Source organism: Grammomys surdaster, unplaced genomic scaffold (genome assembly GCF_004785775.1).
Source record: "Grammomys surdaster isolate TR1022 unplaced genomic scaffold, NIH_TR_1.0 256, whole genome shotgun sequence".
In the NCBI taxonomy this organism is placed as follows: domain Eukaryota; kingdom Metazoa; phylum Chordata; class Mammalia; order Rodentia; family Muridae; genus Grammomys; species Grammomys surdaster.
In genome coordinates, this window is record NW_021604697.1 from 550359 (window position 1) to 572926 (window position 22568).

The 22568-nt window shown below is 42.7% G+C and overlaps 1 protein-coding gene across 4 annotated transcripts; it reads left to right on the forward strand.

The window, feature by feature from the left end:
• The first annotated feature begins 342 nt into the window (after nt 1–342).
• Nucleotides 343–22428, forward strand: Fam160a2 (family with sequence similarity 160 member A2). Of its 4 annotated transcripts, none has more exons than XM_028775538.1 (13): nt 343–459; nt 5666–5704; nt 10594–10925; nt 11062–11700; nt 12023–12181; nt 12362–12448; nt 12653–12820; nt 15626–15705; nt 15888–16093; nt 16483–17274; nt 19485–19663; nt 19820–19982; nt 21904–22428. In XM_028775538.1, the coding sequence occupies exons 3-13, from the start codon at nt 10788–10790 to the stop codon at nt 22260–22262; spliced, it is 2970 nt and encodes a 989-aa protein (XP_028631371.1). In that variant the 5' UTR covers nt 343–459; nt 5666–5704; nt 10594–10787; the 3' UTR covers nt 22263–22428. The 4 variants fall into 4 exon arrangements, with proteins under 4 accessions (XP_028631371.1, XP_028631373.1, XP_028631374.1 ...); XM_028775540.1 differs by having other exon boundaries at nt 15888–16051; XM_028775541.1 differs by lacking the exon at nt 21904–22428 and having other exon boundaries at nt 19485–19686; nt 19820–19954.
• Nucleotides 22429–22568: the final 140 nt, after the last annotated feature.

The following is a 22568-nucleotide window of genomic DNA, read 5'->3' on the forward strand; positions in this document are numbered from 1 at the left end:
CCCAGGTTCGAATTTTTTTCCTCAGGCCCCGCCCCTGCCCTCAGGCCCCCGCCTCTTCTCAGGTCGTCCCCTATGAAACGCTGGAATTCTCAGAAGGGCGGAGTCTGAGGTGCGAAGGGGCGGGGCCTGGAAGTGTGGAGGCGCTCCTTTCTTGGAATGTGGACGGAGACCCCGCCCCTGCGCTCGGCAGTTGCCAGGAAACGAGCGTCGACGCTCTGGCTGGGGCCTAGCCGGGCCAATGAGCTGGCACGCCGCTGCCCATCCGTGCGTCACTGGGCGGTTGCGTGAGGTGCGCGGGGGCGCGGGCTGCGTGTGGCGCGGGGCGGGGCGCGGCTGGTTTGCCTGAGGAGCGATGGCGGCGGCCTGAACTCACCTAGCCCGGCCGCCGACAGGCCTGGGTAGGGCAGCGTGGTGCAAGCGAAAGAGACGCGTGAGCCGCGGCGCACTCAGAGGCGCAAGGTGCCGAGGGGATTTGGGATGACGGCACCGGGTTTGGGAATTGCTGGCGTTGAAGGGACAGGGTGAGGGGTTAGCAGGTGGTGAGGGGCTGCGAACGTCTGAGGTAGGGGGGCAGGGGGACAGCCTAGGTGCTGTGGACCAGGAAGAAGCCAGCTAGAGAAGATCCTGGGCCCAGATCTGAAGGGCCCAGTTGAAGGAACTCATGGCCACCGTTTGCAAAGGGTGTGTGGGTTTGCTGAGCTTGGAAAGGTGAGGGACGTCCTGGGACAAGAGTTGAGGGGGTAAGGCCTGTGTGAGGATGGAGAGCGTTAAAGGCCAAGGCGGGAACCTGCGGGGGAAGACTGTGCTTTGATGTAGGAGTTGAAAGCAGGGCAAAGGAGGAAAGAGGGGTTGAGGGTTGTGAGACTTGGATGAGAGATGAGGTTGTTTGTGGGGCCTCCTTAGATGTCCTGGAAGAGCAATAGTTTTAGATCAAGTAAAGTACAGGTGCAAGTGTTGTGCACTTGGCCGCCCTGCGCCCGTAGATATTTTAGAGGGTGAGAGAGGGAGGAAAAACTGCTACAACAAACCCAAAACAGCACACACAAGACAGCATTATGAGCAACAATAACTGTGATAATGAAAATGTTTGAGGTTTAGTCATCCACAGAGTAATAATGGAACCACAGTTTCCTCAGGTTCTGCTTTTGTAAGGCAGACTTTAAAATGAGACCCTCATGAAGGTTTTTTTTTTTTTTTTTTGAGAGGTAGAGAGATGGAACTATCCATATTTTCTCTCTACCTGCTTCTGGACACTTACTACATTTCTCCTTACTTACGGCTGTCATGGCTGTCATCTGTTTTGGACTATCGGTTGCTAATTCTATACTTTCATGGAAGTCACATGGCTTGTAACATGTGGCACTGTATTTAGGTTTGCTCTTCTTTGGAGTTTGAAAAGCAGGAAGAAAAGATGACTTTGTGGACGTAAATTTTTGTACAGTAAACTGCTCATACTTTAAATGTACATGTTTTGACATATGTGCATATTTGTGAAATCAAGATGCACACTTTGACCACCTGAAAAGTTTTCTCTATTCTTTTACAGTTCACTTTTCCCCTGTACCCTGTAATTAAGTTCATTTTATTTGTATTTTACAATCCCATCTCCTTACCCACACACATGAATTTTGGTTAGTCTCAGTGATATGGCCACTTTCACATCTCTGGATCTTCTCTGCTGACAGTCTGCTATGCAGTTGAGGCATCTTGAGCCTCCTTTAACCATAACAATATGGTCTATGAAGACCATCCCTTGAGAATTTGAGACAGCCCCAGTCTGTTCTATTAAAGAATCTCAGCTTCAGAGTTAATTATCTTATCCTTTGATATATTTTCATTTCTTCTCTCTAGAGCCCAAAGAGGCCTTCTTCATAATGATATGCCTGGCCAGATAATCAGAACTTTTTAGGCCCGACAAGCATAACAGGTTGTAGTAGTGGTCCCTAAACACTGAGTTGTGGATCCAGTCCATGGTAGTGTTCTTCTGTATAAGTTAGGATGAAAGAACTAAAGATAAAGTTATATCTTGGGGTGTGGCTCAGTGGGAGAGTGCCCTTCCATGTTCAAGACCATAAGTTTGATCCCAACACTGCCAAAAGAGGGGGTGGGGTTAACTTATTCTGATATTGTTCTTACTTCTTTGGTGTTAAGGTACTCTTTGCTCTTTCACTGAAGAAATAATTAGTGGTAAAATACATGATAAGTTTAAAGAAAGTCATGAAAATAAAAAGTTGATCGCATTTTTTAAAATAAATATTTTTACTGGTTTATGAAATCCTGATATTCAGAATGATGGTGTGTGTTTTGAAAAACCATGTACTTGTACAGTAATTTTATGTAACTCTGATATCTGAATAGCATGCATGCTCACATATTAATTCATTATAAGATCAAAGTGACATGCTTTACATAGATAGCATCCTCAAAATTTGCTGAAATTATGTCGATACCTTGTATAGGCAAAGGAAGGATTTTAGAGATGAGGAATCAGATTCAGAAGCTAGCAGTTCCACAGGATAGAGTGACAAAACAAGTCATTTTGGCATCTTCATAGTGCTAGTGACTAGAGGAAGAAAGATTTGTAATAGAAAGTAAAGGCAGTGTGGACAAAGGGCACATTATATATTGGAACAGTTGTGATGAATAGAGGACCTCATACCTGCAAGAAGTATTTTTGTAATTGTTCTACTAACAAAAAAATTAAGGGGTATGAGCATGTCATACAGATGAGGGTTTTGTTTAATATTGTATCAATGACATGGAATAGTTATGTATAGTATTAGGTGCGTATTACTGATAATTATGCTAATCACATTAAAGAATTTCTTTGCCTTCTTTCTCTCCTTCCCTCTCCCCCTTCCACTCCTTTTTATTTTATTTTTTTGTCTCCCTCACCCCAGATGAGGTCTCACTATGTAGCTTAGCTGGCAACAGAGATCTGCCTGCATCTGCCTTCCAAGTGCTAGGATAAAAGGTGTTCACTATATGACTGGCATGTTAGAGCATTCTTAGGATCTATCTACATTCTTGGTTGTACTAGAGAAGGCACAGAATTGGAAAGCTTTTTGTTTGCTATACTAAACTTTTTGTTGTCATAGTAACATATTAAAGTGGATTTTGACTTCTGATATATAGAGGAATGGTTGGTCTGAGAGGATGAAACATGGATGAGGTTGCTGTAGTGATAGAAACATTTTTTGTGGTGGTGTGTGCACTCTTAATAAGGGCTAGGAGAACAAATTCATTCATTTTTTTCTTTCGATAAATTCTTGTTGTGAATTCAGTCCCATAAGATAATAGAAATAAGTTGTGGTCTTATGCCGTTCCATAGAATTCTCATTCTGGTTAGAGGATAAAAAGATAGTTTTAGTTTAAAGGGAGAATGTGAAAATATAAAAAAAATTCACAATGATGTGATTATTTCTCTGTGTCTGTCTTAGTCTCTGTGTCCTAAATATACATATGCACTTATGGACAAATCTTCCCAGGGATCTTTGAATTAACATGCCTAAAACAGAACTTAGTCTTTTTGCCCCGAAGACCCTTTTTTTTTTTTTTTTTTGCAACTATCTGCCCATATATCAATCCAGAGGATGCCTTTGGTATCATTCTCTATTTTTTTCTGCTCCTTTACCTCCTAAATTTGGTCAGTCTCTAAAATGACCAATATTTCCCTTCATTATCTCCATTGCCACATCATCACCAACTTTTGCCTGAGTCCTCAGCTCCTTGGTGCTTATCTATTTATTTATTTTTAAAGTCTATTGCTTTAAAAGTTGATCTTTTCTTGCCTATTCCTAGAATGATCTTTCCGAAAATACAAATTCCATCATGGAACTATGCTGCTTAAAAAAGTTGGCTCTTTGTAGCCTGTAGGACAACATCCAATTTCCTTAATATGGCCTCAACTCACCTCTTCATGCTTTGTCTGTTGCCACTCCTTCCTCTGTGTTCTAGCTTGAATAAATTGTTCACAGTTCTCTTACAAACATGTTACTTTTTTAGCCTTGAAATCTTTGTAAAAGCTGCTTCCTCTGCTAGGAACATCTTTTCTTCTCTGCTCAGTGAACTTTTCTTAGTCTTTAGGATCAATTTCATCCAGTCTTTGACTTCCTTTTTGTCACCCTCAAATAACAGGTGTAGAGATAACCGTATGTGACACTGAGTTCACTGTTGTAAAGACAGTTGCTGTGTACTAGCAGTTCACTTTGTGCCTTATGACAATCCACTGAGATGAAGAGATACCTGTAAGAGGCCCAGGTGGTATGGGGAGAGGTAGGCTGTATCCTGAAAGCCCATTTGTCTGAGACATTGAAAAGCAGGGATGGGTATGTGTGAGTTGAGCTCCAGATAGGCTATTGAGAGCCCCCCTCCCCAATTTCTTCAGTTTTAATCAGGTCTTTCCACTTTCTAGTAAGTTATATATCTCTCTATCCCTTCCTGCTTCTTTCTCTTTGCCTCTCCCAGGGCAAAGGTTCTTAAGAGAGGCTGAAGCTGAGCCACTTCCTGTCTCTGCTGTTTTAAGGTTGCTTGGCACCTTTTGCTATGTGGACCTATAAAGCTGTATTGTGTTTTGGATCCTGAGGTGAGTGGCTGACCCTGGCCAGGTGTAGATCAGAAAAGTCAACTGCTTCTTCCCTATTCACCTTGTGGTTTAGCCTGAAGATAAATCAGGGAAAACAGAGGAATCTATCTTTTTCCTTGGACTTTGCTGTGGAACAAAGGGCATTAACTACATGGTAGTTCGCCTCTTTGCCAGGAGTTTAAATAGGTGGTAGGAATAACCAGGAAAGACCTTTTTAAATTTTTTTTCAGCAGATGAACAGGGCCTAGATTAAGTGTTCAGTTTTGACTTCTGAGATGCTGATTTTATGTGGTTCTTGTCCAAGGCCTGCAGGAGATAGTCACAAAAGGCCTGAAGGTCAGTCTTATATCTGTAGGTGCTTTATGGTGGTTATGGAGGGGAGGAAGACTGGGTACCCCAGATATTGCATGATAGAAACAGTTTGTTAATCTTCCAAAACCTGGAGGGGATTTGTTTTAGACACTTGTAAGGTTTATTTTGCTGAGCTTCCTGAGACTTGAGTATGCAGGACATACTTTAGAGCAGGTTAAACCTCTTATCTCAGAGGTGTGAGCACCCTGTCATACAGGGTCAGAAAATAAACGATTTACAGAGGATTTGCTTTTGTCTGGAGTGCTGTTATCTCATACACTTAAAAGGAATAGTTATTTTGTTAGTAATTTTTTGATAGGGAAACAAACTCAGATTTGTGATTTATCACACAGTTGAAAGATGGTACACTGAGATTTAGACTTTTGTTTGAGGAATTTCAGAGCTCAAGCCTTACCTATTATTTGTGTTACTCTTTTCCAAGCATAAGGTTTCTCTTTGTTTTCAGTCCTCAAATGAGATATATTGTAGAGAGTACTTTGTAAACAGTGATATTCTTGTATAAGTCAAGCTCCTTGGCAGGTGGCAGGTGGCAGATGGCTCAGGCTGGGTTTCACAAGAATTTAATTAATAATGGGACTATATTTACAAAGTTATAGGCAGTGATTAAAGAAACCAGCAGAGGCTGATACAGTATGAAAGGCTAATAGCAGTAAGAGGGGAGAGTTTTATCATTTAACTTGGGCCTTTTTTTTTTTTTTTTTTTCTCAGCCTGTGCCTGCCTGGGACCTCAAATCCTTGGGACAATGAGTAAGTACTTTTTCTAGTGCATCCTTTCTGTTCTTAGCCACTAGTGTGTGCAGTTGTTGATGGTTTATAGGATGCTGTGTATCAAAGAGTGAGTATCCATTCTGTGGCTTTACTTTCTCACTTCTCCTTTCTCCCTTACTGTTAGTCTCCTGAGTGAGGGGGCAGGCTGAGGCTGGGGTGGGAGGGTGGTGGGTGGAGGATGGGGGAGTAGTAAGGTGGAAGATACTTCCCTCTGTCTTTGCGTTTATATTTACTTGAGGTGGCACTCATCTTGTACTGCTGTCTTCCTTTCTTTAAAAAAGGTGGTGTATGCTCCTTTTTTTCTCAGATATCATATTCCTTATGTTTGTTTGCTATTCCTAACTTATTTATCCATATCAACTTTTTCCTTTTTTCAGACTAATTTTCTCAATTGACAAACATCTTTGAGGCTGGCTTGGAACTCACTGTGATTTTCCTGCTTCAGCTTCCCTGAGCCAGCAGCATTCAATTCTGAACCATATGACCTCTTGACTCCCACCCACCTCCCTGTTTTTTTCTACACAAATGGCCCTGTTTTCATCCTTCTCTGTGTCACTGAATTTTGTTTGACTCTCAGTCATTTAACTATTTTCTAAGATTATATTAAAAAAGAATCAATAAAACCAGTGGACAGTTTCCCGTCTTCATTCTACTTCCTCTTTTTATGGGATTATAGGCACTCTGCAGTCTCTGGAAACATCCATTCCTTGGTTTCTGGATCATTATTTCTTAGATGTCTCTGATTTTTGACTATCTTCACTCACTGTCTTTATTGGGGTTGTGAATGGGATATATGTGTGTGTGTTTTTGGAGGGGTAATTTTTCACTGTGTACTCCTGGCTGGTCTGGAGCTCTCCGTGTAAATAGTCCTGGCTGGCATTGAACTCGGACCTTTGCCTCCTAAATGCTGAGATTAAAGGCATATGCTACCATACCTGGCATTTTTATTTTGTCTCTCTCTTTCTTTCTTTCTTTCTTTCTTTCTTTCTTTCTTTCTTTCTTTCTTTCTTTCTTTCTTTCCTTTTTCTTTTTTTTTTGTTTTAGAAGTTACCTTGTTATATAACTCAGGGTAGCCTCAAATTGACATTCTTCCCCTCTCAGCTTCTCAAGTGTTGGGATTATAGGGATGCAGATTTCATCTGGCTAAATCTATGTCAATGAATTCTTTTTGTTGTGAACAGGCACCATGACCATGGCAACTCTTATAAAGAAAAATATTAATTGGGGTTGGCTTACAGGTTCAGAGGTTTAGCCCATTATGGTCATGGTGTGCATGGAGAGAAAGAGTTCAGAGTGAAAGCTCTATATCTGAATTGGCAGACAGCAGGAAGAGAGACAGACACTGGGCCTTGCTTGAACATTGGAAATCTCAAAGCTCAATCTCAGTGACAACAAGGCTGCATCTACTCCAACAAGGCCAAGCCTTCTTAATAGTGTCATTCCCTATGAGCCTGTGGAGGCCATTTTCATTCAAATACCACACTCTGCTTTCCTAAATCCTGGTGGGTTTTTTTTTTTGTTGTTGTTGTTTTTTGTTTTTAAGATTTTGCATTTAGCTTCTTTCATGATAACCATTCGCAGCTTCATTGATCACTTATGGACAGGCAGCTCCTGAATTTTATAGCTCTAGTTTTAATTTCATTCTGAACTTGAAGTATGCTATTTTTCTTTTTCTTTTCTTTTTTTTAACATTTTTTTAATATTTAATATTTTTGCCAGTCTCATAGCCCAGGCTGGCTTTTAAGCTCATTTTGTAGTTGAAGATTATCTAGAACTTCTGTCCTGTCTTGCTTCATCTCCCAAGTGCTAGAATTGTAGGTATGCACCATCATTCCTGGTTTATGTGGTGTTGGGGATTGAACTGAGGCTTTGTGCATGTTGGACAAAGTACTCTACCATTGATGCTGTGTTCCTAGCCCATTTTCTTTGTCTCAAAATTTAACATGCTTTAAACTGTTGTCTGTCCTCCTCCTCTTTGTCTTCCCCTCTTCTTCCATCTTATTTGTTTCCATCTGATTTAGAGGGATGCTATTTTTGTCTGGTCTAGTTGGGGACCTGCTATGTAGCTCAGGCTGGTCTTGAACTGGTAGTCTTCCTGCTTTAGTGTGAGTACTGGTATTTCATGTGTGTACTATACTTGATCTTATCACCTTTTGTGAAGTACAATTCCCCTATAGACAATCAACAGTGTTCCCAAGTCTCCAGTGTTAGGTGCATTAATCACTTCTCTTGCTCACCTCTGGATGTTCCAGGTCTTACTGTTTTCACTTTTGATTTAAATCCAGAGGCAGATTATCTTCAGTTATACTCTACCACCTGTCTAATTTGAGGCAGTTTGTCTAGCTTCTCTGGGTTTTGGTTTCCTCAATTGTAAAATGAGAATATTAATAAGTAGTGCTTTGATCAGAGCTTGGTGTGTGTGTGTGTGTGTGTGTGCTATTATTAATTATATTGAGCCAGTGTTTCACAAACATCTTTGAATGCTATGTTGGCACTGGGATTTCAAGGAGTGAATGATAAGGCTCCCTGTAGAAAGAGAAGAAAAACAGTATAAATAATTTGCAGAGACATAGATAATGAATATTTACTGCACAGGACATGTTTAGATAGAGGTGAATCTAAGATTTAGCTTTTTATTGGTATTTTTTCCTATCTTCGTTTATACCATTACTTTTTTAAAAAGAGATCTTTTAAAATTTCTCTTAAGTTGTCTACTGACTTCTGTCCATCTCTGCTCTATCTTATAATCCTATCTGAAGTATTTTTAAAGGTTATATCTGATCTTATGTCTTTGTTAAAAACATTTTTGTCTCCAGGATGTCAGTAGTTAAAACTGAAGGTTCCTGTAGCATCACACTCAGTGGTGTCTGTAACCTTCACTCTTTTCAACTTAGTACCATGCCTCTGCTCTAAGTAGTGATTAAGCTTCACTGAACCTGCAGGCTCGCTTTAGATTTGTCATGCTTTTTTCCAAGTGCTCTACTTTTTGATAGATTTTTTTTTTTTAATTTTTGTTTGCTTTATGGAGATTTGTTTTAGCTTATATAGTTCAGGCTGTAATACAACCCATGATCTTCCTTCTTGGCCTCCCAAGTGCTGGGATTTTAAGGTATGAGCCATTTTGCCTGACTTTATTGTTTTGCTATGAAGAAAGCTCCTCATGTAACTAGTGTATCATTGAAGACCTAAGTCACATACTATCTCTGTGGAGCCCTCTTATAGCACCCCAGGCAAAGTTAGTTGCATCTCTTCACTTTTCTATTACAGTTTTGCAAATTTTTCTAGGTATTTTGCGTATCCTACCCCATTTTTTGTTTTACCTGTATTTTCAATGCTTACTTAGTACAGTGTCCAGTACTTTATCTGTATTGTTATACATTGAGTTAATCAGTTGAGTATGCCTTTCCTGATCTTTAGGTCTGTCCTTTCCCTGTATAAGATCATTTCTACAAAAGGTGTCCTTCAGCACAGTTGCCACCTTCCTTTAGTTGTGATGTGGTAATTGTGAAATAAATTGATGAAAGAATGTGTTGGTTAATATAACCTTAGGTCAGAGTGTGGGACTTGAGTCAGATTTCTGGGTTCTTTCCGCTCCTTTAAAGAGGAAACACAACTGAACCACATCATTCTGTGAAGAATTTTTGCTCTTTAGAGACAAAACTGATGAAGAGGTATTAGGTATGATGGTGAAGGAACTGTGGGTTATGGTCTGAGCTAGTAGCTACTTTGGTATATGTTATCCATTGGTTGATTCATTGAGCAGGTATTTATTTATTCAAGCATTCAACAAATAGATACTATTCTAGCCACTGAGGATGCAAAAGTAAATAAGATAGGCAGATCCTACCCTCCAAGAACTAATTTCTTTGTAGAGAAAATAGCTAGTTAGAGAAGATAGATATATTTCAGATAATAGAAACTTTAAAGGATTATGAACTAGAAAGTGAAGGTAGGAAGAAAATTGTTAAGTACGGAGGGCTTCTTTGAGAAGATAGCACTTAAATAGAACTGTTAAGAGCAAGGAGAAGAGGTGGAGAACATTCCAGACACAGGGAATAGAAACTATTTAAGACTTGTGTGACTAAAGCATCAGTGAGGAGGAGACTGACAGAAGCTTGTAGAGATTATATTGTATAGGCTTCTATAGGATAAGGTAAAGAATTAGAACTTACTAGTGTGATAGGAAGCCACCGAGGGCTGTCCAACAGAGGAAAGATGTAGTAAAATCTAGATTTAAAAGCAGTATGTTGTCGAATGGAGAATAAACTCTCATGATGGCAAAGATAGAACTATAAGCCAGGCATGGTGGCATGCATCTCTCTAATTACAGCATTGGCAAGGGTGAGGCAGTGAGGCAAGAGAATGATAAATTTGAGGCCAGAATGATGAATTGAGGGTTACATAGTGAGTTCAAAGCTAGCCTGTTCAGTATATTGAGAGTCTGTCTCAAAGAAAGCTACATTAGATTAGACATAATTTTATTTTTGAACTTTTTTTCATCCCTGTTATTTTTTTGAGACAAAGTCTTAACTATTTAGCTTCAACTTGCCTTGAACTTTATGTAGTCCAGGGTGGCCTTGAACTTATAATCCTCTGGAATGATAAGATTTGTTGAATGAATTAGATATTGGAAGGAAGAGGATAAACAAGGAGTTGGCCATGACATTTACTGAAATAGAAAAGGTTGAGGAAGCTATAAATTTGGTGGTAGAAATTACATATTCTATTTTGGACATGTAAGTTTCACGTACCGTGTAGAATTGTATAATTTGTGTCATTTTCAGTGGAGTGCTTCTGAGTTACTGTTTCAGGGAAGTCAAGAGAAGTGAGCTTCTGTTAATCCTTTTCATCTTCTGTCTTTGAATTAGATTTGCAACACTGGACTGGACAGTGAACTCTGGCCTTGCTACTACTCTAGTTTGGTGTAATCTGTGGCTCTGTGGCCAGCTACTGGCTCCTACAGACCGGATGAAGCAAATTGGAGATAGAAGTGGAGAAAGCCTCCAGCTGGTACATTCTCAGAGTATAGTCCTCTGGCTGCTGGCCCTGTCCAGCCTGCCTCATGGAGAAGATGAACTGGCTGAGCAGGCTGGCCTCCCGGGTCCCTGGGCACCGTGTACCACAAGGGGCCAGTCTACAGACCCCTGTCATGGCTGACCCTGAGACATGCCTCATGGTCTTCAAGAATCACTGGTCCCAGGTAGGAGACTCCATGACAAAATACCTAGTCTGTTACTCGCAGCAGTAGTTCTAACCTTCCGAGTTTGATGTTCTCCTCACCCCTTTCAGTTACCTCATCATTTTAGACTCCTCCTCTTTTCTGTCCTTTGCCTCAGGTGGTGAGAATCCTGGAGCGGCAAGGCCCTCGGGCAGCTGCTGGAGGTGCAGATGATCTTAGTGCTGTGAGAAACCACACATACCAAATGCTCACATTGCTGGCAGAGGATCGAGCAGTTCCTTCAGCCCCTTCAGGCCCTGGGCCCCTGCTAGAGTTTGCTCTGCGTGAGGATCTGCTGAGCCGAGTGTTGACATGGCAGCTGCAATGGGATGAGTTTGGGGATGGGGTCGAAGAACGGCGGGCTGAGCAGCTGAAACTATTTGAGATGCTAGTGAGCGAAGCTCGCCAGCCTCTGTTGCGGCATGGGCCAGTTCGTGAGGCTCTGCTTGCCCTGCTGGATGCCTGTGGCCGCCCTGTGCCCAGTAGCCCGGCACTGGATGAAGGCCTGGTGCTACTTCTCAGCCAACTATGTGTGTGTGTTGCTCGGGAGCCTTCATTGCTCGAGTTCTTCTTGCAGCCACCCCCAGAACCTGGAGCTGCTCCACGCCTTCTTCTCTTTTCTCGCCTTGTCCCCTTTGTCCATCGAGAAGGCACCCTGGGCCAGCAGGCCCGTGATGCGCTACTTCTGCTCATGGCTCTGTCAGATGGGAGCCCCACTGTGGGCCGCTACATCGCAGATCACTCTTACTTCTGCCCGGTTAGCAAACCCTAGGATGGGGGGTAGGGTGAGGCATATGAACATTGTACAGCATCTTCCTATCAAGGAGATGAGAAAAGGCTAGGTATCAAGGAGGGCCCTTTACTTCAGATTTGAAAGCAACTCTTTGGTGTTGGAATGGGGATGAAACATGAGCATAGCTAGATAGGGCAGGTAGGTGTTGCAGGTGAGGTCCTGATACATGACAATGTAATACCTGCCTTGATAGTATCTTTTAGTTGTATTCTAATAAAATCTTATGGTTAGTTAGTTCCCAAGGCCTTCTTGTTATATTATCTGAGCCTTTGATAACCCTCCTTAGGTGCTGGCCACAGGGCTGAGTGCCCTGTACTCCTCACTGCCTCGAAAGATTGAGGTTCCAGGGGATGATTGGCACTGCTTGCGCCGGGAAGACTGGATAGGAGTGCCTGCCCTTGCACTCTTCATGAGTTCCCTAGAGTTCTGCAATGCAGTCATTCAGGTAGGGGTAGCATTCTTAAGCGGTGTGACACTTGATTCTTCTGGGAAGTTGGGGTAAGAGGGTCCGTTGCCTGGAGTTCTGCTATAGAAATTGGGGTTATTATGCCTATTTTTATTATATTATTCTGTTTCCTTCCAGGCAGTGGACTCTTTATAATCTCTTCTCTCTTGTTCCATGTAGGTGGCTCACCCCCTGGTACAGAAGCAGCTAGTTGATTATATCCATAATGGTTTTCTGGTGCCTGTCATGGGTCCTGCCCTGCATAAGGTAAGGATAATAGGTGGTGAGGCATAGGAGGACCTTGTCTGGAGGGTGGTTGACCAATGGAAGGACTACATGGGAGGCAGTGGGTAGTGTTCTTCTTCCCTTTTCCCTTTCTGATACTTCTTATTTCCTAGAACCCAGGGAATATGAATCATTGTATGTGTAGGGAAACCCTAAGTCTCCAAACTTTCCCTTCCCTTCATCCAGACCTCTGTGGAGGAGATGATCGCGAGTACCGCCTATCTGGAACTTTTCCTGCGGAGCATCTCAGAGCCTGCCTTGCTCCGTACCTTCCTTCGATTCCTGTTGTTACATCGGCATGATACCCACACCATCCTTGACACCCTCGTTGCCCGTATTGGCAGCAACTCCCGGGTATGGCTCTTAAACTCTGTCCTGGCTTACTACCTGGGTGAGCCATCTTTCTCTGATCTCTATTGGGTTTTGACTCTGGCATTCGCTTCAAGCTGGCACTATATAGCACTAAGCTTTTAGTCATTTTGAGTAAAGAATTTAGTTTACTGCTCTGTTTTCATACTATGCATCTGCAGCACAGTTATCTTTCAGGGCTCTAGGTTTTGCCATGATGTAGTGCTTGTAATATACTATTGCTTCACAGTTCCCTTAAACTGTTTATCACTCCTTCAGTTGCTGTGGGTGATGTAAGAGTGCTTTGGGTTTTGTTTCTGTACTAATAGATGGTCTAGTTACTTGTAGGCTTGCTATCTCTCCTCCTTGGATTGGCTGAATTAGAACTATAATCAGGCACAAATCTACCTGTTCGCCCACTTATATTCCCTCTACCTGCACATTTGTATTGATATAACATCCCGTTGGGTCACTGGATGCTGGGGATATCATGGTAGTCATTGTTGCTGATACCTTAGAGCTTATTTAATGGGGAAAATAGGAAATCAAGTAAGTTACTAAAATAGTTGAAAATTGAGGTTTCTGTTTGTGCAAAAATACATAAATAAGTAAATAAAAATAAATTAAAAATAAATAAATATAGAGTTTAGAAAAAATATGGGTTGGCTAGAGAAGATGTCCCAGAGGACATGATGTCATGCCCAAGATGATGAGTTACCTTTTGAATATTAGGTAAGAGGAATAGTTTAGGTAGAGGGACCAGTATGCAAAGGGCATGTAACAGGGAACGAGTACAGCGTGTTTTAGGACTGAAAGATCTTTGTGATTAGAGATGGGCTGAGCAAGAGGGAGAAGGAATCAGAGGGATGAGAGTTGAGAAGGTTGGAATCATGCGTTCTAGAGAGGAGAGAGAAGAGAAGAGAAAGGGATATGTTTCTGATATCAAACACTTAATTTTATAAAGGTACAAATCTTTTACCTTATTTTAAAGGTAGGGTGTGCCTGTGTCTGATGTCTGTCTGACCCCATGGGTTGCCCTGACAGTTAATTTCCCTCAAGGTGCATCCCTCTATCATTCTTGTGATTATCTGCCATTCTTTCATCCTAATCTTAACTTTTGTAGTTTTCCAACATGGTTTTTAGTTTCTAGTACTTACTTCTATTAGTCTCCAAGGGTTTTTAGAACCTCTTCATGTTCTTGGGTTGTTACTTCTTGGTTGCTGGTTCATGTAGCAACTAGGCCTCTTCTGATTGTAGGGTACCCATGTTAAACATAGATACTTTCGTTTTCCACCTTCTAGTCTTTTTAAGATAGTGTGTTGTCCTGGCTTTTGTGCCTTCAAGTGAACGAACCACTGTGGCTAACTTGTTTGTGGGCGTGATTATCTGTGTTAGTTTCTAATTGCTGTCAAAACAAATGACCACAGACTTAGGGACTTAAAACATTAGTTTTTCATTCTGGAGTACACATTTGGGCTGTTGTTCTTGTTGTCTGTTGAAGACCATCCCCAGCTTGACTGCTTTCTTTCACCTTCAGAGCCAACAACTGTGGGTCACATCCCTGCTATATTTTGAACCCCTTTCTCATTTTATTTTCTTTACAATTCTTTCTTATAAATAGTACTATGAGTCAAACCCAGGGCCCTGTGTGTGTTAGGCAAGCAATCTACCACTGAGCTACATTCCTAAGCCTTCTTTCTGTTTTTTTCTTTGAGACCGTCTCACATTCTAAACTATGATGCTGTATATCATGCATACTAAACAAGTACCCATCACTGAGCTGCACTGTGAAGCCCCACAAGGTCCATAATTTTAATCACATCTGTAAAGTCTCTTCTGGACTGTAAGTGCTTATGGGTTCTAGCGATCAAGTCTTTGAAAAACTACATTGCTACACACCCTACTATTCGGGAGTCTGAATTCTTATTGCTAGTTAAAGTTTAAAGTGGTCATTTCAGAAATCTATGTTGCCCCAAGTGTGAACTTATTCCAATTATTGATCCTCTTAATTTTCTTAACAGCCATTTAGCAAGCAATGCCAAGACTATACAAGACAAAGATATCTGACATACTTGCCATAAAGAAAGCATAAAATACTAGGAATTCAGAGCAATGGGAGTTAGCTTATTGTATGTCTGTTATTTATATCTATCCGGAAATGAATAAAACAAAATTTTATTTCTAAAACATTTCTAAAACAAAATGTTTTCCTGCTCTTGACCTATCTACTTACTTTCTCCCTTTCCTGTCGGTTGTCCTGAGCTCTTTATCCCACCTCCTGAGATACACTGCTGTTGGAGAGGTGACTCTGACTCCATAGTTATAATTCCACCTACTTCCCAGTTGGGATTCTTCCAGGTTCCCTCTGATTCCTTATTGGTAGCCATTCAAGTACTATGTTGACTACAGTCCCTTCTGACAGGTATTTGCTTGTCTATCATATTGCTATAGTTTCCTAGGAATCATTTACTATGTTATAATAGTCTTTCTTAGTATCTGTTTCCTTGGGGTCTCATTGGAGCATTGATGGAATCAGTATGATGGTCTTCAGTTATGTATATGGTCTGTAGAATTCCAGTGTATCTGACACATGATTATTTCTTATCTGTGAATGGTGAAGTCTTATTCACAAAGATTGTGTGTTTATCTACTTAATACTTGTATATTGATTATGTGCTAGACTATGGCACTTGGGCTATTCTAGGAGTGGCTAGTTGGGCCTGAGGTTGGGGAAATGTAAGTTCCCATTGGTAAATAGTTTGGAGGGTAGAGAGCTCTTATGGTGACTCCCTCCCTCCCCTTCCCCCTCAGCTCTGCATGGTCTCTCTGAGTCTCTTCAGGACCCTTCTGAACCTCAGCTGTGAGGATGTTCTGCTGCAGCTGGTTCTCAGGTACCTGTGGGGGCAGGGCTGAGGGATGGCTGACCCTCAGGGCCTAGTACTTTGTTGGGGTGATGGGCTGTATTGGGGTTCCATATGAGTGTCTCTTGGAGCCTGGTTTAGCATTTTAGTTCACATGGCCTTCTCTTCCTTTCTTTCCTGATCACCCTATGTTCTTTTTTTCTCTCTCCCAGGTATCTTGTCCCATGTAACCATGTGATGCTGAGCCAGAAGCCAGCTGTGCGTGATGTGGATCTTTATGGACGAGCAGCTGACAAGTTTCTCTCCCTAATTCCACGCTGCTGTCGGCACCATGCCCCTAGCCCACCTCGTCCAGAGCATGCCTCATGGGCACGAGGTGGGCCTAGCAGAGAGGCAGGGAGAAGGGAGGACATCACGGGTATGGCCTGGGTTCTGGGTGAGCTTAAAGAGAAAGCAGGGCTTGGGTGAGGGGAGGAAGGTGACAATGAGTGTAATTCCTTCTCTAGGGAGATTGATAAGTAGTCTTGCAAAGAGGATCTTTAGCATTCCCAGAGAAATTTAGGGTAAACTTCTGGGAAGAACTAGCTCTCTTCGTCTTTATTTCAGTCATGTATTCTGTTTGCATAATTTCATTCATGGAGATGGTGAGGGAGGTGGTGAATTAGGATAAATTATTCTAGAGATTGGAGAGTCAGCTATCAAAATGGTTCCATTTCTACCTCCTCATTGTCTTTGTTTTTAGTCTCTAGATCTCTTGTCTCCTCTTGATCTGTCTCCTTGATTTGCTTATTTTCTTTTTCTCTAAAGGCCCTGGAAGCCCAAGTGTTGATTCTTCATCAGTGGTAACAGTGCCCCGTCCCTCCACACCATCTCGTCTGGCTCTGTTTCTTCGGCAGCAGAGCCTAGGTGGCTCTGAGTCCCCAGGTCCAACTCCTCGATCACCAGGGCTTACTGCATCCCCAACCTCCAGCCCTGGTCGAAGGCCGAGCCCTGCAGAGGAGCCTGGTGAGCTAGAAGACAATTACCTGGAGTATCTGCGTGAGGCACGCCGTGGTGTGGACCTCTGTGTCCAAGCCTGCCGAACCTGGTCTGCCCCTTATGATGGCGAGCGCCCCCCTCCTGAGCCTAACCCTCTTGGCTCCCGGACTAAGAAACGCAGCCTACTGCCAGAGGAAGACAGGGACAATGTGAGGGAAGGAGAGGAGGAAAACCTAGGGAGTCGGGGGCTAGCTGTGGGTGTAGGGGATACCCCTGGCTACTTACCCCCACCCCAGCTCAATGGCATACCAGGGCCATGGCCAGAAGGAGCTAAGAAGGTTCGTCTGGTGCCACGATTGGTGCCACAGGAAGGAGTTAGGGAATTGTTAGAGGGTACCTCTGAGGGCATGGCAGGACTAGAGAGCTTTGGGCAAGAGCTCCAAGAGCTGGAGGTGGCGTTGAGCAATGGTGGAGCTGGCTCAGAGCCTCCCTTAGAGCCTCCACTACCTCCTGAGGAGGAAGAGGCGTACGAGAGCTTCACCTGCCCTCCTGAGCCCCCCGGCCCCTTCCTCAGCAGCCCTTTGCGGACTGTCCACCAGCTGCCAAGCCAGCCCTTCACCGGTAAGCTATTTGACCTAAGCCTTCGCTCTGTACTCTTGCATGTTCTGAACATGTTTGTGCCAATTTCTAAGACCTTTTTGGCTATGCCATTTTTGTGTATTTGCCTAGCCGCCATCCATTTTGCTTGAGTCCCTTCTGCATACATATCATGTCATACTGTGCCCTCATGTTTGTTGTTATGTCTTTCCATGCTTGTGCTGGTTTGGATATTGACTTACGTCTGAGCCTTGTATGTCCTTATATGCATGTTCCTTCTTTTCCTTTAGTCTGGCCATTTTCTGGGATTTGTAAATAGGATGCTCTGTGCTTGGTGAAAAATACATCTGAGCCACATGAATGATGTCTGTACTGTCCTGTGTGAAAGACATACGTGCACCTCTGTTTTGTGCCATTCCTACCAGTCTTTGTTTTTGAGTTTTCAGTCTTCTGCTAGGTCTCCTATGGTCCTGGAGTCAGCCCTTTTGCTGTTTTCCTTTCTGCTCAGCACCTTCTGTCTCTTCAAAAAGGACCCAATTTCATTTCTTCCATCTACTGTCTTGTACTTTCTTGGTTGCTATGTTTGTCCAATATAGTTATTTTAAGGACATGATTGATAAGGATTGGATGGTAGACAATACTTCTCCTCGAGGGCAAATGATAAAGTATGGTTCTGAGTGTTCCTGGTAGGCCCTTTTGGGTTGATGTGCCTGGAGCTAGACTCAATCTGGGATTTTGGGCTGGCTCTGTTTTATTTATGGGCAAGACAAGCCTTTATCAGGCTCCAATGTACATCTCAGCATGGGGAAACAAAACAAAACAATCTGGGAAGCAGTGCAGTGGCTAAGGTGAAGACCAAAGGCTTTAGATTAAGCAGACCTTAAGTTAGCACCTATCGTTGGTGCATGAAAATCATTTAATATTATATTGGCACATTGTGAAAACTCAGCAAATGGTAACTTTTCACTGGGATTATCATCAGTGAGTTATGGGAGATTTAAGTTGACTAAGACACCACCTATCCTAGTTGTTGGTAACCAAGTTTATCTGCTGTATATCTTGGTAAGCTTGGGACTATCTTGTTATAGCACTGGGGCCTATTCCTTCTCTTGCAGACTATAGAAGACTATCTTTCTATTCATTTAAGCCTCTGCTCTACTTCTTTCCTGCTCAGTACCTTTAGGAGGTGGTATGCTTTTATCACAGTCTTGAAGTATTAGTTGGTGCCTTTTTCCCTTTTCTTTTTGGTAAAGTTATTTGTGCTGTTTACAAAGTACTCCCAGGGAATGAACAGAAGGAAAAAGTTAGAGATTTTGTTTAGACTCTTAAGCTAGTATTACTTTTGAGCTATGGCTAGTCATGTGAACACCTCTAGCAGATGGTAGTATAAAATCTTAGAGGATTCACCACCTTTCGTTCATTATTCTAATATCATAGTTGCTAGTACAGCTCTTTTCTCCAAAAATCCTTCATTAGGAATACTGTGATGACTTTAGTGGTCTAGCGTTCTGTTCTGTCTTAAGGCATCTGTCCCAGGACATAATGCTGATCCCTTTTTATCCTCAGTCACTTCTCTGTGCTCCAGCTAAGCTATGCTTCCTGCAGGGTCTAGTTTACCTCTGTTCCCTGTTCTGAAGGACAGAGCTGATGTTATCTCTGCTTCCTTAAAGACTTAATACTTGCTTTGAAGTTCATAGTTTCTTCTGTGTTACATCTCTTTTTTACTTTCTTTGTGACCAGTTTCATGTTACTTTGTCTTACTTGAAACCTGGTTCTGTGCTTTGGTTCTCTTATTCTTCTGTTGTATTCTTTAATAAAGCTTCTTAAAAACTGAGAAATACAGTACAGGTTATGATTATATTCAAATAAAAAATTGCTAGATCTTATACTGGATATTTGACATTGATATCTCATTGGTTCTCTTTAATTATCATTTAAGGTAGGTATATTTATTTTACCACAAATAGGGAACTAAATGTTGGTGAGCTTTCAGCTTATTCTGTCCCAGGGCACATCGGAAATCTGAAAGCCTAAGATTTGACTCATCAGTTATAATGTCTATAATGCTGGATTCTGGTTTGCCTTAATTGTCTAGAGAAACTGGTCACAGGTCATTTGACACACTCAGATACTTACATATAATTTTCATTTAGTGGGGGTCTTGTTTGGGGGAGTAATGCGTGCAGTGTGCCTTGTGCTCAGGCCTTGTATCCTTGTGCCCACCCCCTTCCCAGGCCCCTTCATGGCTGTGCTCTTTGCCAAACTCGAGAACATGCTGCAGAACTCCGTCTATGTCAACTTCCTGCTGACGGGGCTGGTGGCCCAGCTGGCCTGTCACCCCCAGCCCCTGCTCCGCTCTTTCCTGCTCAACACCAACATGGTCTTCCAGCCCAGTGTCAAGTCCCTGCTGCAGGTGTGCGATGCATGCATGCATGGGTGCGTCCAGGCTCAGTGGTGGGCCAGGCCCACAGCTAGTGACCTTGGGTGGACTGGGACCAGGTGCAGTGGGACTAGAAAGGCTTGTATAAACATAGAACCACCAGAAATGTCATAAAGTTGTGCTTTCTAGGTTCTGGGCTCTGTGAAGAATAAGATAGAGAGCTTTGCGGCCTCCCAGGAAGACTTTCCTGCTCTGCTATCCAAAGCCAAGAAGTACCTCATTGCCCGTGGCAAGCTGGACTGGGCTGAGGGTCCTACCGCAGGATCTGCACCCCGCCGCTCTGATTCCTTAGGTGAGGACTAACTGACCACCCTCCTTTATTTTCCCTAGATATTTCATTGGCTAGAATTAGTTAAGATCCAGAAACTGAAGAGTTGTTGAAAAGCAAGTCTTCATGTCAGGCTTTGGGTCAGAGAATACAGTTGTTTTATTAAAAGAGCCTAATTGGCAGTATCAACAAAAGCTGCGTAAGGGTCTAGGGACAAGGAAGAAGAAAGAAGTTATTGGTATTGTTGAGGAATTGTGAGAACTTGATGTGTTATGTAGCCTTGAGTAATAAATAATTGGATAGGCATAGGTGTACTCTATTCTTCTATTCAGGAGACACCTTTGCTTTTAGTTGGAATAGGGAGTTTTACAAGGTTGTGGAACAATTGGTGGTAAGACAGGAAAACTTTGACTGGAGTAAGAGTAGTTTTTAGAGTTGCAGTCAGGATGAGCAGAAGTTGGATCTTTCAGTCACTAAGAAATCAGGAGAGATTTAAAAATCTGCATGTGGTGTGTAATTGCAGGGATTCAGGAAGAACAGTCAGGACCAGGAAGTTTGAAAAGAAAGGAAGCATATGACAGGGCAGAGTGGACAGGAAGTTTTTGCAGAGTATGATTAGTGGTTGAGGAGACAAAGGAAGCATTAAATGTGACAGTCCAAGTTCTTGGGTTCATAGTTTAGTGCCTGAGAGAGCAGCCTTGGGAAGAAATTATTGACATTGATGATAGAACAGGAAGTCAGTGTAGGGAATATCCCAGGTATTTTCAGGGTTCTTCCAGGTGGACATAACTAATCTAGAAGGAATAAAAGAGTAGGAGTGGCACATTGTCTCCAGGGGAAGCTACAGAGAGACACGAGGGCCCTGTTAGATTTCAGGTCGGTGTCGGCACAGACATGTGTGTGGTTTAGAGAATTTGAGAAGAGATCAGTCAGTGAGACCCTGGTTGTAAAGGACTCTGAATGCAAGGCTAATAAGTCTGTATGTTGTCTCTGTAACCAATAGGAGAGGTGGTGAATAGAAACATTATCCTTTATTATTATCCTTTAGGGGTGAGACTCTCGGCTCCATAGTGATGAAGTCTAGAAAGTTAGACAAAGGACAGTATTTTAGACAGTTCAGTTCAGTCTAAGCAAATATGAAGTCGTCTGGGTATACCCAATGGGAGGGAGGTCTTGGTGGGTATAGGACAAGACTGATGAGTGACGGAGTAGTAGTGTAAGGAAGCTGACCCTTGATGGCACTAGAGTGAAGAAATGAAGCAGTCCTGAGCTACAGTTGTACATGTAGTTATTGAAGGAGCAGAGAGGCTGTGGGTCAGCTCTAGGTAGGCAGAGCAAGGTAGGAGTAATTGACTGTATATGTATGTAGGTCTAGAACAGTGGTGCTCAACTGTGGGTTGTGACCCTTTGGAGCTCTCATATCAGATATGTACATTCATTTCATAACAGTAGCAAAATTACAATTAGGAAGTGGCAATGAAAACCACAGCACGAGAAACTATTAAGTTAAAGGTTTGCAGCATTAGGAAAGGTGAGACTTACTGCTCTAGAGGATGATAGGAAACAAGAAGTTGGGCATACAGACTGAGGAGAATCTCGGTGGTGGTAGAATAGTGATTAAATTCTTTAGGGGGAGGGGTCATGGAGAAGGAAGGAGTTGTAGCTGGGAACAAAGTGGTTTAAATATTGGCTGTTGAGGAGACTTGATAGAGGGGAAATGCTGAACAAGCTGGATTTGGGTGTGAGAAAAGCACCTCTCTCATCTTTAGTCATCTTTAGAAACAAGACAAGAAATGGACTAAGATTCATGTCTTGTCCATCTTGTCCTTCTTCCAGAACCCCAGGGGAGAAGTTTAAGAATTTAAGGGGATTGGGGAATCTGTTCCTCAGACTAAGGCAGGTTCCCTGATCCCAGCACCTTCTTGATACCCCTGTTTATTCCCAGTGAGGAGCCGGAGGCCATCCTTGGGGGAATTACTCCTGCGGCATGCACACAGCCCAACCAGGGCCCGACAGGCGGCACAGGTTCTTCAACCTGGGCGAGATGGAACGGGACTTGGACTAGGTGGGGGCTCTCCAGGGGCTTCAACTCCAGTTCTACTTCCCCGGGGCGGGGCTTCTGAACGCCAAGGTGAGGCTCTGCGAGTCAAGAATGCTGTCTACTGTGCAGTCATTTTCCCTGAGTTTCTCAAGGAGTTGGCTGCCATCTCCCAGGCCCATGCTGTCACCTCGCCTTTCTTGTTGGATACTTCAGAGGAGGTGTCAGTTCCTCCCATCTCAGGCTTTGGGCCCCTTAATCCTTAATTTTCTTCCATGGACAATCAGGGCCTTCTGTGGCCTGGGCTGAAATCCAGGACACGGGCTCCTTTTTATGTTTGGAGGCAGTGGCAAGTGGACTTTTTAATTTATTTCAGATGAATGTTTTATGAGAACTTGTTGCAATATGTATAAAAGGGAAATCTCTATTCTGTGCTCATTCTTCTTTGCCACTCTTTATCTATGGGGCTGTGGCCCTATGAAGGTTGTATATAGGTGGGGGAATCATCAGGGACATTTTTCTCTTGGTCAAAACACTGATGATAGGGTTTCAAGATAGCCCTTTTACTGTTA